Genomic DNA, 19,331 nt, shown 5'->3' with positions numbered 1-19,331 from the left:
GCACCTCTGTAAATAGGCTTTTCAGCTGAAGCAAGGATTTACTTAAAAACAGCTCCTTTTTTTTTGAACCAACATTTATCTAGGCCACAGTATTTTGATCTATTTAGCCATGGGCGAGGTCGGTGGATTTTATTTGACCAATTCTGCGATTCAGAAGGCTACKGAAAGAGTGCTGGAAACGCCTATGCTAATGTATTTCTGACGTTGGTGTGTTTTATTGGGGCGGAGCTAGAGACCACTGACACGTAAGGATCCTGCATTAATTRCAAGGGAGAAGCTACATAGGCCTACATCTTTTTAGTCGAGAAGGATGTCCTTTTTAAATATAACCAGCTGCTAATATTTTCTATTTGGATTGATGTATATAATTACCCAAAGAGTCACACATTAGGGTGGGTGTAGGCTGGCGAGAGGACCGACGTAGTCTATAGTCAACGTTGAAAATGAGATTTGCAATGTTTATTTCTCTGCTGAGGCCGATCGGGCCGGTTATTATCGGTGTTTCTTTGGGATTTACCTTAAGTTTACTTAGTGTGAATTGGGTAGAGGAAACTTGTGTCCTCGACGGGAAAGCGAGTGAAGAAATACGTTTGGCCCAAYATGGGAATTCAAAAGGAGCGAGGAGACCCAATTCGATATCGACTGTGGATGCCGAGGAAGATTTTGAGCCAAGAATAGTGCCATATAAACCAGTCCAACAAAGCCAAACAAAGCAACTTTTTCGGTAAGCATTCAAAAGAGATGTTTAAAACCCGAAAAGGTCAAATGTGTTATTATAAACATGCTTCAACAGTGTAGCCTACTTAGATCTTATTTTTCCAGTTGATTTCTACAGTCTGTTRTACTGTCTGACGCTATTGCCCCACAACTTTTTTTCAGAATGGATATTTTATTGTAAGTTTTCCCAGAAACTCCTTACAATGTTGCCAATTGTCCTTCAGCGGTATATTACGAGCCTAGGTTAATTTAGGCATGTGGTTGTTTTCACCTCTTTCTTCGTCAGTTGTTTTTTTTTTGCATTATTTTCAACTCATAGATGTCAAGCACACTTAAACAACATCAGTTAGCAATTGATGAACAATATAACATTACATTGGAAATCAGTCCGTCTTGGAGTCTGCTTTTATTATGCCCACTAAAACAGAAACATCTGTGAAAGGCCAACATTCCTGAAACTAAATCACTAATTTTACAACCTTCACCATATCTGTGCCCTTCAGTCTCCAGCTACCAGACTACAGTATTTTTGGCCATAACAAATTATATTAAAGTTGTATTGATGTAGTCTACCTACTGTATGTGAAAGAATATTTGGAGAATTGCTTTTAATATGGTGTCATGTGCTTGCCTAACCTTGTGTAGCATGCACAGTCAAGTMTTGCACCATGGTGTAGTTGTGTATTACCCTGGATGTAGAAAATAGTCAAGTTTAACAAAAACCCTTGAATGAATAGGTGTGACCAAACTTTTGACTGGTAAATATATATATATTTAGTGAAGACATCAAAACMATGAAATAACACATGGAATCATGTAGTAACCAAAAAAGTGTAAAACAAATCAAAATATATTTGAGATTCTTCAAAGTAGCCACCCTTTTCCTTGACAGCTTTGCACACGCTTGGTGAGTATATACCAAGCGTGTGCAAAGCTGTCAAGGAAAAGGGTGGCTACTTTGAAGAATCTCAAATATATTTTGATTTGTTTTACACTTTTTCGGTTACTACATGATTCCATGTGTTATTTCATAGTTTTGATGTCTTCACTATTATTCTACAATGTAGAAAATAGTAAAAAAAATACAAACCCTGGAATGAGTAGGTGTCCAAACTTTTGACTTGTACTACTATACTATTCTCTCAACCAGCTTCACCTGGAATGCTTTTCCAACAGTCCCAAACCATCTCAATTGTGTTGAGGTTGGGTGATTTGTGGAGGCCAGGTTATCTGAGGCATCACTCTCCTTTAAACAGTTGATGTTGAGATGTCTGTTACTTGAACGCTGTGACGCAATCATCTGGGCTGCAATCTGAGGTGCAGTAATGAATTTATCTTCTGCAGCAGAGTTAACTCTGGGTCTTCCTTTCCTGTGGCAGTCCTTGTGCGAGCCAGTTTCATCATAGCGCTTGATGGTTTTTTACAACTGCACTTTAAGAAACTTTCAAAGTTCTTAATGTTCGGTATTGACTGACCTTCATTTCTTAAAGTAATGATGGACTGTTGTTTCTCTTTGCTTATTTGAGCTGTTCTTGACAATTTATGGACTTGGTCTTTTACCAAATAGGGTTATCTTCTGTATACCACCCCTACTGATTGGCTCAAACACATTAAGAAGGAAGTACATTCCACAAATTAACTTTTTAAGAAGGCACACCTGTTAATTGAAACGCATTCCAGGTGACTACCTCATGAAGCTGGTTGAGAGAATGCCAAGATTGTACAAAGCTGTCAAGGCAAAGGGTGGCTGCTTTGAATAATATAAAATATAAAATTTATTTTGATTTAACACTTTTTAGGTTTCCGTATGTGTTATTTCATAGTGTTGATGTCTTCACTATTATTCTACAATGTAGAAATAAAGAGAAACCCTTGAATGAGTCGGTGTTCTATAACTTTTGACTGGTACTGTATGTTTACGTACAGTGCCTTGCAAAAGTATTCAGACCCCTTGGATTTCTTCACATTTTGCTTCAAAGTGGGATTAAAAGGGATTTAATTGTCATTTTGATAAATTAAGAGCTAAAATATAGTTGTGACAAGTATTCATCCACTTTGTTTAGGAAAACCTAAATTGTTCAGCAGTCAAATTTGTCTGTGTGAAATGATAGCGGTTGAAATGATTTTTGAATGAATAACCCTTCATCTGTGCCCCATACATACTACATCTGTATGGTCCCTCAGTGAAGTATTGKATTTCAAGCACAGATTTAACTACCAAGACACGGGAGCTTTTGATAAGCCTCATAAAGAAGGGCAGTGATTGTTAGATGGGTAACAATAACAAATCAGACATTGAATATCTCTAAGCATGGTCAAGTTAATAATTGTGTGGGGTTTATATATTAAACCACCCAGACACATCAAAGATAATCGTCCTTCTGCTCAGGGATGTTACCATGAGGCCATTGGTGATTTTAGAACAGCTACATTGTTCAATGTCTGTGATGGTAGAAAACTGAGGATGAATAAACAACATTGTAGTGACTCCACAATAATGACCTAAATATTCCAAAACTTTCATCTTGTATGCAACGAGGCACTAAAGTAATCCTGTAAAGGAATAAAAAAAATTGCCAAAATGCAAAGCCTTATGCTTGGTGCAAATCCGGCACATCAGAGGAACTGCCTCTTTATTTTTGAGCATGGTGGTTGCTGCATCATGGTATGGGTATGCTTGCCATTGGCAAATACTGAGGTGTTTTTTAAAGGATAAAAATAAATGGAATGGCGCTAAGCACATGCTAAATCCTAGAGGAAAACCTGCTTCAGTCTGCTTTKCACCAGAGACTGGGAGAAGAATGTACCTTTCAGCAGGCCAATCGCCTACAACACAAGGCCAAATCTACACTGGGATTTCCAAGTCGACAGCGAATGTTCCTGAGTGGCCAAGTTACGGTTTTGYCTTAGTCATGTGAAAAAGTAGGCACAGCCCCTGATTTTCAATATTTTTTTAACATATTTGGCAGATGAATATGTAATCTTCACTTCAACACTATTGACAGATAAAGGTAACCTAATTTARAAAATACACCGAAAGATTATACTTTGCAATCATCTATTCATCAAAAATCAACAAATGTACACCCCTAGCTTCAATAGCTTGTGTTTCCRRCTTTGGCTGAAATAACTTAATGTAGCTGTTTCTTTTAACTGTCTATCAGTCTCTTACATTGCCTYGGAGGAATTTTTGTCCACTCTCCTACAGTACTGCTTCAACTGTCATGTTCCGAGGGCTTTCTTGCATGCATGGCCCGCTTCAAGTCCCCCTACAGCATTGAAATCTGGGTTTTGCCTTTCCAAACCCCTCAATTTCTTATTTTTGAGCCATTCTGTTGCAGCTTTGCTTCTGTGTTTTGGATCATTGTCCTGTTGCAAGATCCATGTTCGGTTCAGCTTCAGCTTTTTGACAGATGGCCCAACATTCTCCTCAAGAATTCTCTGGTACAATCTAGAATTCATGGTTGACTCAATTAGAGGTCGACCGATTAATCGGAATGGCCGATTTTAATTTGGGCGACTTCAAGTTTTCATAACAATCGTAAATCAATTTTTTTTTTTACACCTTTATTTAACTAGGCAAGTCAGTTAAGAACACATTCTTATTTTCAATGACTGCCTAGGAACGGTGGGTTAACTGCCTTGTTCAGGGGCAGAACGACAGATTTTTACCTTGTCAGCTCAGGGATTCAATCTTGCAACCTTACGGTTAACTAGTCCAACGCTCTAACCACCTGCCTCACGAGAAGCCCTCCTGTTACGCGAATGCAGTAAGAAGTCAAGGTAAGTTGCTAGCTAGCATTAACGTTATCTTATAAAAAACAATCAATCAATCATAATCACTAGTTATAACTACACATGGTTGATGATATTACTAGTTTATCTAGCGTGTCCTGCGTTGCATATAATCGATGCAGTGCACATTCGCGAAAAAGTACATTCTCTTGCGGTCATTGTACGCAGAGTCAGAGTATATGCAACAGTTTGGGCCGCCTGGCTCATTGCGAACTAATTTGCCAGAATTTTACGTAATTATGACATAACATTGAAGGTTGTGCAATGTAACAGGAATATTTAGACTTATGGATGCCACCCGTTAGATAAAATACGGAACGGTTCCGTATTTCACTGAAATAATTCATGTTTTGTTTTCGAGATGATAGTTTCCGGATTCGACCATATTAATGACCTACGGCTCGTATTTCTGTGTTATTATGTTATAATTAAGTCTATGATTTGATAGAGCAGTCTGACTGAGCGATGGTAGGCACCAGCAGGATCGTAAGCATTCATTCAAACAGTACTTTCGTGCGTTTTGCCAGCAGCTCTTCACAATGCTTCAAGCATCGCGCTGTTTATGACTGCAAGCCTATCAACTCCCGAGATTAGGCTGGTGTAACCGATGTGAAATGGCTAGCTAGTTAGCGGGGTGCGCGCTAATAGCGTTTCAAACGTCACTCGCTCTGAGACTTGGAGTAGTTGTTCCCCTTGCTCTGCATGGGTAACGCTGCTTCGAGGGTGGCTGTTGTCGATGTGTTCCTGGTTCGAGCCCAGGTAGCGGCGAGGAGAGGGATGGAAGCTATACTGTTACACTGGCAATACTAAAGTGCCTATAAGAACATCCAATAGTCAAAGGTATATGAAATACAAATCGTATAGAGAAATAGTCCTATAATTCCTATAATAACTATAACTTAAAACTTCTTACCTGTGAATATTGAAGACTCATGTTAAAAGGAACCACCAGCTTTCATATGTTCTCATGTTCTGAGCAAGGAACTTAAACGTTAGCTTACTTACATGGCACATATTGCACTTTTACTTTCTTCTCCAACACTTTGTTTTTGCGTTATTTAAACCAAATTGAACATGTTTCATTATTTATTTGAGGCTAAATTGATTTTATTGATGTATTAATTAAGTTAAAATAAGTGTTCATTCAGTATTGTAATTGTCATTATTATAAATAAATAAAGATAGTCCGATTTTAAACGGTATCGGCTTTTTTGGCCCTCCAATAATCGGTATCGGCGTTGAAAAATCATAATCGGTCGACCTCTAGACTCAATGATGGCAAGTTGGCCAGGCCCTGAGGCAGCAAAGCAGCCCCAAACCATAATGCCACCGCCTCCATGCTTTATGGTTAGTATGAGGTTCTTTCGTTTTTGCCAAACGTGGTGTCTGGCATTGCGGCCAAACAACTTCACCTTTACCTCATCTGTCCAGAGCACATTGTTCCAGTAGTTTTGGTCTTTACCCAGGTGTTGTTTGGCAAACGTCAGTCGTGTCTTGAGGCTTCTTCCTTCCTGAACTCCCATGTCAGCTCTTGGGCTGAATTTGGTGGGATGACCTGTCCTAGGTAGATTGCCAGTAGCCTGGAYTTTTKTCCATTTGTAGATGAGCCGTCGGACAGWGGAATGATGTACTTCAAATTGCTTGGAAATGCATTTGTAACCCCTCCCAGACTCATGGGCATTAATTATTATTATTTTGAGGGCCTCGGATAGTTKTTTTGCTTTTGGCATGATGTGTTACCACACACCCATATGGTTATGACCGAACCAGACCAAGTTTCTAATCTTAATGGAAGGCTGGACCCTCCTAAATTTCTCTCCAATGATTTTCTAATCACTTGCACCTGGTTCTAATTTTAGCTATTTTATATGATGGTAAAGGTAGGGGTGTACTAACTGTTTCTGCATAAGGAAAATGCATTTGTTTATTTTAATTGCGTAACATTTTCAAAGTGAATTTTCTTTTGTGTGGTTTGTTAAATTGGGTTACCTGTCAACGAATGTGGTGGGAATTTAGCTCAAATATGCATGTGTCCAATTATGTAAAAGAAAAATATCTATATACTTTCTAGGSCGTGTACGTACTTTTCACATGACTGTATATCTGCTTAAATCTTTGATAAGACTTGAAATTGACTGTCTAGCCATGATCCCCAAAATTCTGCCAGCTTGAATAATTTAGAAAATAATAATGGGCWAATATTGTACAATCCAGGTGTGCAAAGCTCATACAGTATAGACTTACCCAAGTTGACTCGCAGCTGTAATCGATGCCAAATGTGTTTCTAACATGTATTGACATAGGGAGCTGGATGCTTATGCAACGACTATATATTTGCTATTTAATTTCTATTAATATATTAAATGTTCAAGTTTTTCCTTCCACTTGGACATTAGTATTTTGTATAAATTGTTGCCAAAAAAGAACAAATCAATTGTAATCTCACTTTGTAACACACAATGTGAAGAAATCAATGGTTCTGAATKCTTTTGCGAGGAACTCTTAAAAATATGTACAAAATCTCTATATAGTATGTTTTTTTTGTACTTGATTCTCTAGATTGAACTTTTCCCATTGAAAATAGTAGCAATCGCTTAACGTACCGATTCATTGTTGCACATACATTTTTGGATTGATATGTCCCATCTGATTCTTGAAGAATATAACGTAAATGCCTCATGAGCTTAGTACAACTGTCGTACCCCAAAAAATAAACTCCAATGTTTTGTAAACAAAGTAAATGTAAACGACRGCTGTTTTAAATCCATTTTGATATCATGGATGATTGGTCCTTGCATCCATAGCCTAGGTTCCATTTCTCCAGTCTCATCCCTCAACTTTTTCCTGAAACTGTGTTTTGGAATGACACTTAATGTTTTCAATTTAAGGATCGCGTCTTCTTTTTTTTAATGAGTGTGTATGCTTTCCAGGGCTAAGTACATCAGTACAGAGCTGGGGATCCGGGAGCGCCTCTTTGTAGGGATCCTGACGTCCAAAAGCACCATCAACACAATGGGAGTGGCCGTGAACCGCACCATCAGCCACCACCTGGACACTGTGGTCTTCTTCACCGGCATGCGCAACCGCAAAGTGCCCCACGGCATGTTCGTGGTCACCCATGGGGACGAGAGGCTCATATGGAACATTTTCCAGACCATCAAGTACATCTTGGAGCACTATGTCCATGAGTATGACTGGTTCTATCTGGCCCAGGACGACACCTACACAGAGGCAGACCGGATCAAACAGCTGGTGGATCACCTGAGCATAGACCGGGAGCTTTACATGGGCAGCCCTGAGGAGTTTATAGGTGGGGAGATGGAGGGGAGGTACTGCTACGGTGGMTTCGGATACKTRCTGTCCCGTACCCTGRTYCTCCGGCTCAAACCCTTCCTGGAGAACTGTAGGAATGACATCCTGAGCGCCAGGCCTGACGAGTGGCTGGGCAGATGCATCATTGATTATGCCAACACCAACTGTGTGGATGAGCATGAGGTAGGCTATGTATTGCTACTGTCTTGTACAGACGAGTTCCATGAAGAGAGTTCTGTTCCATGGGTTTATGATCCCTTTGTCCAAGAGAATGTTTCCCGTAGATAGATTAGGCCTAGTCCTAGAAAAAGAAGCATGTTTAAAGGAGATTCTCTATTCAGTAAGGAGATTCTCTATTCAGTGTTTTTTTTAGGCCCCGACTAGGCTTAATCTGTGCCCGAAAAAGCATCCCCAAGTGTTTCTCAGTAAGTGAATGTTTCTTGTGTCAACAAACCAGACCCGTGTTGAATACATAATATGTCAAATACTTGCGCTGCGCTTCATTTAGTTCGTCCAGTCCAATAGAACCAATGTATAGTCACAAAAGTGGACGTTCAAGAATTGAACATGTGTATTTGGCCCAGGTCTGCTCTGAATAGAAACTACAAGTCAACTGCCTCTCACTGGCATCTCCCCCCCCAAAAAGATGAAACGGAGCCTGACTTTATGAAGCCTCATAAACTTGACTCATTATCTGTCGGTGTAGTCGGCTGGTTCCTGCTCCGTAAACGCTTGAGACACACGCACACCATATAGTAAAGATTGAAGGCCATCTACTACAACATCAAAACATAAGAGCCATCTTTCAYGATCCACCAGCCTCACGTTAGAACACTTTCTTTCCAAACTACATCTGTAGTTAAAAAGTAGCCTCCGTAAAGTGTATACTAGTGACATCTATAGAATAAAGCATGTTGCACCATATTAGTGCTAAAACAGAGTTATAACACCAGTGTTTTAGCACTGCATTCTCTGTAGAGACAGAATTGCCTGTCTTCACACTGTGGCCCCTGAGGGTACTTGTCCCCTCTGCTGTGACGGGGAGCTTTGCTTCTCCTGTTCTGCACTGACAGTCAGGGACCCAGTGGAGCCCTGTCACAGTCACACTGCTTGTCCAAGTGACAGTTTAAAGACTGTGCACCTTAGATAACTACATTGATTTAATCTGTTTGTATATGTTACCAGTTTTGGCCCATAGTGTGGCCGCATGCACATTACACCTGCATTTGTTCCAACAATATCACCAGTTATACACCATTCTACCGCAAAACTATTTAGAAGTTTTATTTTTTTAACATAATGAGTAGTTAATGCAAGACAGTTTGAGTTTGCCTAAACTTTTTTCTGTGGCATGTTACGTTCTATGCCCTCTTTAATTGGGCTTCCATTTTTATTTTATTTTCTCCTGTGGTCTGGCATTTGAGCAGGAAACCATCTTGTTTAAGAGTCTGTATTGGAACAGAAACGGAGGGCCTGTTTCACTGCTGCGTGGTCATCTTGCCTCAGGGCCAGCACAACTCCAGGAGGGAGAAAGGAGAAGTAGGGGAAAAGTCAGATGAAATAACATGGGAGAGTGTTATGTGGAAGTACAACTCYCATCGTGAGACTGCTTTGAAATGAACTTTAAATCACCCAAAGCTTTACTAAAAGATCAAATTTGGAAGCAGCAAAACAGTGAGTGGATACATTATTTCAGCCAGCTCCCATTATTATTTTGGACGTGCKTAAAACCTCCTATGTCCATATGCCCATAAGAAATGTGCCGGTCGGTGATCCTCGTATTTATATATCTTAAAAAATATATATATATATATTTTATTAGGATGATTCAACGTCCTTGGCTTCATGGTGAGAGCGTCCAAGGCTCGCATGCAATTTAGGAGCMGTCTGCTATTTCTGGAGAAGTGCGAATACGATCTGTAGAGCGGATGTGATTTATAAAACATAATATTTGGTAGCAGCAGCCTATAATGATGAGGGGACATCACCCCCTCTTTATATTGAATTTGAATCTTTGCTTGGATCTCCTGTGAAAAYTTTGGAAGTGCGTAAAACCCTCCAGTCTACATTGCCTCACTATTACGTCCTCACAGGGAGCGGTTGTTGTGGCTGTAACTATATTTAGACAGCCTATTTTAAAACGAGCTGTTTTGATTTTTATAATCATTCACTCGCTTTTTAAGCCGTATCAATAGTGACTTTAATCTTGCTTATTGACAATGTTTGGCATGTCCGTCGTTCAGACATGGCAGACAATGCAATTTTACAGTTGGCCTAGGCCCATATATCAATGAAAAATGCTATGGTAAACAATACATCTCCATATTGAAGCCGTCGCAATTACTACTTAGAACAATATGCCTTGCAAACATGTTCAACATATTTAGCAAATATGGGACAGGCCTACATACATTTTGTTATTTTGTTTCTGTAGGCTATTTAACAAAGTAGGCTATAACAAACTACATTCAAATCAGCGTTGATGACAACGCAATACATAAAAAAACGTAAATACACAACTTGAAGCAACCATATATTTAGCCATGGAGCAGGTTCTGATTGGCCAGTGAGGGGTCAAGCCTCCACCTACACCTCCACCTGATTCCATGCGTTATTTCATAGTTGATGTCCTCACTATTATTCTACAATGTAAAAAATAAAGAAACTCTGGAATGAGTAGGTGTGTCCAAACCTTTGACTGGTACTGTATGTACATTTTTGTTTTGTTTTCAGGGGCTGCAGTACTACCATTACGAGATGGGCAAGAACTCGGATCCGAGTAAGGTGGAGAATGTGCAGTTTAAGAATGCCTTGACTGTCCACCCGGTATCTGACCCTGAGCAGATGTACAGACTACACAAACACTTCACTGAAATCGAACTTCAGAGGACATACGATGAGATCGAGAAGCTGCAGGTAAACGATCTGATCCTGAACACCACAAAACATCCTTTGTTCAGTGAACACCGACGGTCAGTCTCCCCTGTCTGTTTTCATTTAACATCAAGCGCTGAAGGCTTATTTCAGTTGAATATTTGTTTTGMGAATGACTGTTTTCTTGGTTGGACATAAGGGGCAGTTAAAGATATGCTTGGGAACTTTGCCAACTAGTATTTTTTAAACCTCCTGCTTTGGGCTGGATGAGTTGTGTAGTTCATTCATGCAGAATTCCCTAGTCTGAAAGTTTTCTGGAAGCCTTGAGGTGCCATTTTCCCCAAAATGTTCCCCACGTGGGCCAGCTCCCTAGCAATRTGAGTTRATGCCAATGAGATTCAGCCCCTCGCCATTTGAGTGACAGCTAACAAGATGTACACACAGCAGAGGGAGAGAGATGATGTTGTGCAAATATCTGCATGTGACGTGGTATGCAATTTTCTGAGACCACTTTTGGCTCGTGAGCACTACTTTCAGAACTACTGGCTGAAACATATACGAAAGTACTGGAGAATCTCTTCAATTGTAGCCGTACAGTATCACTGTCAGTATGACTTTAGAGGTATTTTTATATCTGTACATCTCATGTGTCCACAGGCAGAGATAAAGAATGTGAGCAAAGTGGCTTTTGATGGCAACCGGAGCGCCCAGTGGCCCATTGGGATCAATCCTATGTTTGAGCCGAAGTCTCGTTTTGAGGTCCTCCGWTGGGACTACTTCACAGAGGAGCAGGTGTATTCATGCATTGACGGCTCCCCCAAGTGTGAACTGCGTGGCATTGATCGGTTGGATGTTGCCGACGTCATCGAGATAGCCATGGGGGAGCTGAACAAGAAGTACAAGCCTGTCCTCCACCTGAAGAAGCAGCAGCTGATCAACGGTTACCGCCGCTTTGACCCCACTCGGGGCATGGAGTACACCCTGGACCTYCAGCTGGAGGTAGTCAACCAGAAGGGCCACAGTCGCTCCATCACCAAGAGGGTCCACCTGGTGCGTCCTCTGAGTCGCATCGAGATCATCCCCATGCCTTATGTCACAGAGGCCACCAGGGTTCATATCATCTTACCGTTGACTTTTCAGGAACGGGGTGCCGTCAACCATTTTCTAGAAGTGTTTGCCACCAATTTGTTTGAGACCAGTGAAAACGCCATRTTGACTTTACTGTTTATCTACGACCCATTCGAGGCCCAGCAGGTCAACCAGAATGACATATTCACCGGTGTTAAAGCGCAGATCAATGCATACGAACGCAAGTATCCGGCAGTGAAGATCCTGTGGATAAGTGTCAAGACAGAAACCCCTTCTCAAATCAAATTCATGGACATKATTTCCAAGAAGCACCCAGTAGACACGCTGTTCTTCATCACCAARGTCAACACCAACGTCAACTCCGAGTTCCTCAACCGTTGTCGCATGAACTCCATCAACAACTGGCAGGTGTTCTTCCCAATCCACTTCCAGGACTACAACCCAGACATCGCCTTCCACAACCAGGAGCCCCCACCCACAGTAGACCTGGTCAAGGACGCCGGACACTTTGACCGCAGTTCTTTCGAGGAGGCGTGCTTCTACAACTCCGACTACATGGTGACGCGCACGCGCATGGCCTCCGACGTGCAGGAGAACGAGGAGATCATGGAGACCTTGGATATCTACGACATGTTTGTCAAGTACTCCATCCTGCATGTGTTCAGGGCTGTGGAGCCGGCTCTGCACCAGAAGTACCGCCACCAGGCCTGTAACCCGCAGCTCAGTGAGGGCATCTACCACAGYTGTGTCCAGAGCAACCTGGATGGCCTGGGATCCCGTTCCCAGCTCGCCATGCTGTTATTTGAACAAGAGCAAGGAAATAGCACTTGATCACCACCCTCCTTAGAAACTTTACCTAGTATGTGTGCGATTGTGTGTATGCGTGCTTGTTTGCGTGAGTGTGATTTGTGTGTATGCGTGCTTGTTTGTTTTAAAACCAATGCAGTACATTCCTAAGCGGGAAACCTTTTTTTACTAAATGTTTACAATAAAAATGTGCTGTCCGTACAGAAAACGACGATGGAACCAAATGTGGTTTAAACCTTCGGATTTGGTGGTCATGTTGGTCATCTCATTATTTTAACATGTTACAAAAGTTCTACATACCTTGGTGGCTCTTGAGGGTATGGCTTCAAACCTGCACAACTTTTGATACTTGCTCATTTTGCAGTTTAGTAATCACTACTAAAGCACATCTGTGTGCCTTTTTTTAAATGTCTGTCAGTCCTCTTGTATTTTCATGTCTGTTATCATATCAAGCAAAATAAGTAGAGATTTTTTACATTGTATACATTTGATCAATATTTGAGTCCCTTACTTTCACATAACACTTCTCACATTTGAATGAATGAGCTGGCATCTGCAATATAGATTCACTCTACTCTAAGCTTTATGTCACTGACGTCATCAGATGCAGAATGAGATTACTGTTGGGTTGGGAGGATTGGATGGTATGTGTTTGTACTGTAGGTCCCCATAGGTGACATCACAAACACGCCTGTAGATGTAGAGCCTCTTCAGGGGGTAAAAAAAAAAAAAACGATATGATTGTCTCTTACTTAGAATAGGGAATTATGTCATCTTTATCCATTACATTTATATCTGCTACGTTCTGAATGTTTTAACTCGGAATACACCCCTGGTCAGATACGTTTTGTCTGAAGATATTTTTGGGAGAGTCCTTGTTGAGGCTAACGCACAGTTCAGACGCTGAATTTTTTGGTTAATCGAACTGAATAGAAATTAAGAGGTTGAGAGTTTTTGCTTGACATACTGATTGGTATCACTTCCACCCGCTTTCAACACTGCAGACTTCCTTGTAGGCTTTGGGTTGAATTCAGGCACAACACCTCTTGTTTTAAAGAAGTTCATTGCACTAAAAGGACAAAGACAGACGAATCCCACACCTATGCAGCGCGGAAGTTAATGTTWGAAACGGTGAATATGATCGGTTTAATGTGTATGTTATAGGGATGGGCATTTTACAATTGAATGTTCGTGGACCCCTTTTTTTCGAGTACTCAAATAACCCAAATCCTAATTGACCAAAATGTATAGTAAAACAAAAATGCAAGTGCCATTTTAAAATGAATTTATTGAAGCCGTAATATTAACTGGTTATATTATGGAACACAATCTTCAAAAAGGCAGTAACCTCGGCAGTGGGCTTGCTTGTAGAACGCTGTMGCTGTTCAATGGCTTAGCCTTTTGTTAATTTAGCAGACAATACGCTCTTATTTCCCGAGCCCTTATCACAGTCAAAACACCTATTTCATAGTTTWAAAAAAAACATGTTGTAATATAACAGAATAAAATGGAACGGAATATTTTTCCAAGTGAAAAAAAGTTGCCAGTGCAAAGTGATGCGCATTGCATGTCGAACAGTTATCATCAGTGATCATTTGAAACGTTTCTAAATGGATGAACACTCACATTGAACACTGCATGGTGATGAATTATGGCCACATCTGTTTGTWGAGTAGGCATATACTTATTTATTCAGATGAAAATACGCTCTTTGTCTTCATCAAACTAATGTTTTTGCATATGTTAAGTGTGGAACCTGTATGTTTATGGGGGTTATGGCCTAGGCTAACCAATTCTAAATGGCACTAACAGTTCGCAAAGTAACTTTAGCGGAAATAGTCAGGACACAATTATTCTAAAACTGCAGCTCGTTGCTGGAACACATTTTCCAACTTCAATCAACCAGTCCATTTTGAATTTGTAACTGTATTCATTTGGCATGGAATGTAGCTTGTGTATCCAATCCGTTAGATACGTGTTTATAGGCATTTGTTTCTGTAGGCCCAACGGGAGCTTGTGTGTGCACGTAGCACTTGTGTGGAGGGATCGGTCAGAACGCAATTGCGTGAATGAGACATGGAGGGGAAAGGGAATTTGGAGAAGAAAGGTGTGATGCTTGGTTTCTTTCTTCTTTTTTTTCCAGCAAATGCACATGTTCATATGGAACACAGGGGTCGAGGCAAATTTGAACGTTGTCCAATAGACAAAATGTCACTTGCCCGTTTGGGCAGCCACAAAGCACATTCCACCAAATAGTTTTACAGTGGGCTATTTGGAGAAAAAAAAGTGATCTCTGGTTAAAGATTGAGCTTTTACGTCCGTTGGAGTACTAATTTACTCATGCCTACTCGGTTAACGCAACGTGTCTTCAGATGTCCTGTCTCATCAAACTTAAAATAAACAATGATGTTGGCGTTAGCGATATTACTGTGCAACGTATGTTATATTTTTTCCCCAGATATTGCAAATAAATCTGTACGTTGCAGTGCCCATCGGTTATGAATGTTTCAACCTCTGTGTTGAGAAGGGACACACTCTAAAGTGATTTTCGTACCAGGTTAGGAGAGTATTTTCGCTAACCCTTTTCCTCAGGCTCCTAACTTGCTACCTTAAATCTCCCACCCTGCTGCGTTAATTCTCCTAACCTGCTACGAAAAAGTAATCTAAGTGGCGTGAGAAGAATGTCCAGTGTTGAGAAGTTGTGTTTTTGCCGTCTGTTCCGGGTTTCAAAGATCACCAAAAACTACTAACCATGAGCCTTAGCGTTTCTGCCGCCACAGAAACAGACCCTGGATCTGTTCTAACGTGACCAACAACCTGTGAATCAGAGGCCATGATTGTGCTTTTGTTGTGCGTGGTAGCGAAGCAACCTTTTTATTTGCATGCAATTAACATATGAATATGCGTGCCCATTTCTCCCGATAGGGGAATAATTGCTCTTGCGCTCCATGAGACGYATACGCTCTTCACCCGCTCCGCGCAGAAAGAGAGGCAGAAAAGTCAGACGGAGCGGCAGGTAGCCTAGTGGTTAGAGCGTTGGGCCAGTAACCAAAAGGTTGCTCGATCGAATCCCAGAGCTGACAAGGTAAAAATCTGTCGTTCTGCCCCWGTTAACCCACTGTTCATAGGCCGTCATTGTAAATGAGAATTTGTTCTAGTTTTCAGATGGCACTCCATACCCGCTCTTCCAAAGAGAAAGTGATGTATTTTTTWGTTTTGTGCAGCGATAGAGCAGTATTTGAACTTGGGCTAGCTGTGACTGGACTAGTTCACAGTAGTTGTTGGTTTCGGTGTGTTACACATGTAATCTCAATATATTAAAGTGSGTATTTGAAATCAGTTGAACAAGACTGCAGTTATTAAAGGCAAACATGATTGTGGTATGTACTGTATTACATCAGAATATACCTGAATATACACTACCGGTCAAAWGTTTTAGAACACCTACTAATTTTTACTATTMTCTACGTTGTAGAATAATAGTGAACACCAACTATGAAGTAACACACGTGTTAAACAAATCACAATATATTTGAGATTCTTCAAATAGCCACCCTTTGCCTTGACAGTGTTGCACACTTGACTTTCTCTCAACCAGCTTCACGAGGTAGTCACCTGGAATGCATTTCAGTTAACAGGTGTGCCTTTGTTAATTTGTGGAATTTCTTTCCTTAATGCATTTGAGCCAATCAGTTGTGTTGTGACAAGGGAGGGGGGTATACAGAAGGTGGCCCTATTTTGGTAAAAGATCAAGTCCATATTATGACATATTATGACAAGAACAGCTCAAATAAGAAAAAACTCCATAATTGACTGACCTTTTGTGTCTGAAAGTAATCTGGAAAAGAACTTTGAAAGTTTCTTCAAGTCCAGTTGCAATAACCATCAAGCACTATGATGAAACTGGCTCATGAGGACCGCCAAAGGAATGTAAGACCCAGAGTCTGCTGCAGTGTATAAGTTCATTAGTTACTAGCCTCAGAAATTGCAGCCCAAATAAATGCTTCTGAGTTCAAGTAACAGACACATCTCAACATCAGCTGTTCAGAGGAGACTGTGAATCAGGCCTTTCATGGTCGAATTGCTGCAATGAAACCACTACTAAAGCACACCAGTAAGAAGAGACTTGCTTGGGCCAAGAAACACAAGCAATGGACATTAGACCGATGGAAATTGGTCCTTTGGTCTGGAGTCCAAATTGGATAATTTGAGTTCCAACCGCCTTGTCTTTGTGATGCATGGTGTGGGTGAACGAATGATCTCAGCATGTGTATTTCCCACCATAAAGCATGATGGAGGTGTTATGGTGTGGGAGTGCTTTGCAGGTGACACTGTCTGATTTATTTAGAATTCAAGGCACACTTAACGAGCATGGCTCCCACAGCATTCTGCAGTGATACACCATCCCATCTGCTTTGCGCTTAGTGGGACTATAATTTCGTTTTTCAACAGGACAATGACCCAACAAACCTCCAGGCTGTGTAAGGGCTATTTGACCAAGAAGGAGAGTGATGGAGTGCTGCATCAGATGACCTGGCTTCCACAATCCCCCAACCTCAAACAAGTTGAGATGGTTTGGGATGAGTTGCACCGCAGAGTGAAGGAAAAGCAGCCAACAAATGCTCAGCATATGTGGGAACTCCTRCAAGACTGTTGGAAAATCATTCCAGGTGAAGCTGGTTGAGAGAATGCCAATAGTGTGCAAAGCTGTCATCAAGGAAAAGGGTGGCTACTTTGAAGAATCTCAAATATTGTTTAACACTTTTTTGGGGGGTTACTARGTGATTCCATATGTGTTATTTCATAGTTGTGATGTCTTCACTATTATTCTACAATYTAGAAAATAGTAAAAATAAAGAAAAACCCTTGAATGATTAGGTGTTCTAAAATGTTTGACCGGTAGTGTACATAGTTTGAAATTACATTTGATATTGACATTTCCCTGCAACATTTATGGAAGTTTTTTTTTATTTTGATAAGTATTATTATGTATTTAAATGGTAACACATTGTAGCCCTCTATCTAATGGTTTGCTATCAAACATAGCTGCACACCCCAATTCCCGCTCAGTATTGTGCAACCAGAGGCCTTTTGAGCGGATGCAGCAGGTARGAGAAAAATATGTGCAATACTGTATAGATTATAACAAAAATGTACTCCAATCAAGAACAAGGATTACATTTTTGTGCCGTGTTGCAAGTTGAATACATGCTCTAAATTATATTTATTTAAAACTTATACCAAGGAAATATCCTGTGTAACAACACTGAATGTGACAAGAACTACATTAAGASTTAACTTGCATTACTGTTTTGTGTGTTAATACACCACATTAGATTTATATTGTATTATACTGACAAACAAAATGGACACAATCTATCATGACATGAAAACCTACTTAAAATAAATAACTTTATTCCCTTAAGTCTTGAATTTTAAATCTATGTCCTGATTTTTRCCAAGTGGTTTTGTAATTGCATCCACAATTCTTAATGCGTGTCTACTTCACCAGTGACTATGAGGTTACATTATGCAAATTCAGAAGGCTGAAGCTCAAATAGAGATTCCAATTTGTTTGCTTTGTYTCTCTGTGTGTGATATATTTGTTCTGTTATTAGCTTTGTTTACACATGGTAATAGTGTGCGTGATAGACGTTTCCTATTTTTGTATTTTACACAATGTATTTTCTTTTTACTACCACTGTAATTCCATGTATTGGATTCAGAGTTTGATCAATCATTTTATTTACCAGTAAGTTGAAGTGTCCGGTGCACTGTATTATGTTTCTAATGGTAGTGTTAACCAAAGCCATTACTCATTGAATTGAGAAACCGTGGCAGGTTAGAAATTCAAACCATATCCTCCCTTTTTTAAAGCAGCTGGCCCAAGGCTATCCAGATATATATGAAAAGGTCCTGTATACAGTACAAACTGATGTTTTGCCCCCATCTTAGGACATTTGTTACACAAATGCAGAACAGTTCTTKTCTACCAACAGAAAACCAAAATACTATATTGGTAAGTCTTCTGTTACAAAGATTTTGCATGTCATGTTAATCCAAATGAGTTATGTAGATAAAACACTCAATGGTATACTGAAATCTTCAATGAACTGTGAATTATTGTAATAAACTATTTCAGTATGAACATTTTGTCTTAGTTCCTTTTTTTCAAATGTGTAGTTTGGTGATGAACTAGCGTGGAGAAATGGTGAGCGGAACATTACATTGAGGCAGTGGAGCCAACAAAGCCAACGTTGTCCTTTAGGTGTCAGCAAAACAGCACATAACCATTCAGCCACGGCCAAACGTTGGCTGTTTGTCAATATTGCCAAAAGTATGTACYACGACCAAGTTTCTTCTGTTAAGTGTTTTAAAACCACACACTTTCAAACTTTCAAACCCAGTACGCTATATTTGGTATATTCTCAATCTTATTTTTACTTTGTCTTGTATCAAATGTTCTTTTCAAATTTGMTTGGGGAAAAATGAGAAACGCTAAATGATATGTATAGCGGGTGTATTTCAAGGGCCCAATACATACTACCCCCAGGCATGCTGTGAAACCACCTAACTATATGGCAGCTGGGATCAAATTGTATGTCATTATTTTGCACTCCATTTTGGACTTTCTCCTCCCACAAGGGAGGGTTCATCTGTAGAATTCAGACTTGAGGGTTSTGTCCCAAATGGCAACCTATTACCTATATAGTTAATTACTTTTGACCAGAGCCCTA

The 19,331-nt window shown here is 40.3% G+C and overlaps 1 protein-coding gene across 1 annotated transcript; it reads left to right on the top strand.

Annotated features, from left to right (window-relative positions):
• Positions 1-100: 100 nt before the first annotated feature.
• Positions 101-18,742, top strand: chpfa (chondroitin polymerizing factor a). Its single transcript, XM_024001612.2, has 4 exons — positions 101-724; positions 7,443-8,007; positions 10,558-10,740; positions 11,356-18,742. The coding sequence occupies exons 1-4, from the start codon at positions 444-446 to the stop codon at positions 12,616-12,618; spliced, it is 2,292 nt and encodes a 763-aa protein (XP_023857380.1). The 5' UTR covers positions 101-443; the 3' UTR covers positions 12,619-18,742.
• The last annotated feature ends 589 nt before the right edge of the window (positions 18,743-19,331 follow it).

This window comes from Salvelinus sp. IW2-2015, linkage group LG2, assembly GCF_002910315.2.
Source record: "Salvelinus sp. IW2-2015 linkage group LG2, ASM291031v2, whole genome shotgun sequence".
In the NCBI taxonomy this organism is placed as follows: Eukaryota; Metazoa; Chordata; class Actinopteri; order Salmoniformes; family Salmonidae; genus Salvelinus; species Salvelinus sp. IW2-2015.
The sequence above is the reverse complement of the archived record's forward strand: the minus strand, read 5'-3'. Positions and strand labels throughout refer to the sequence as shown.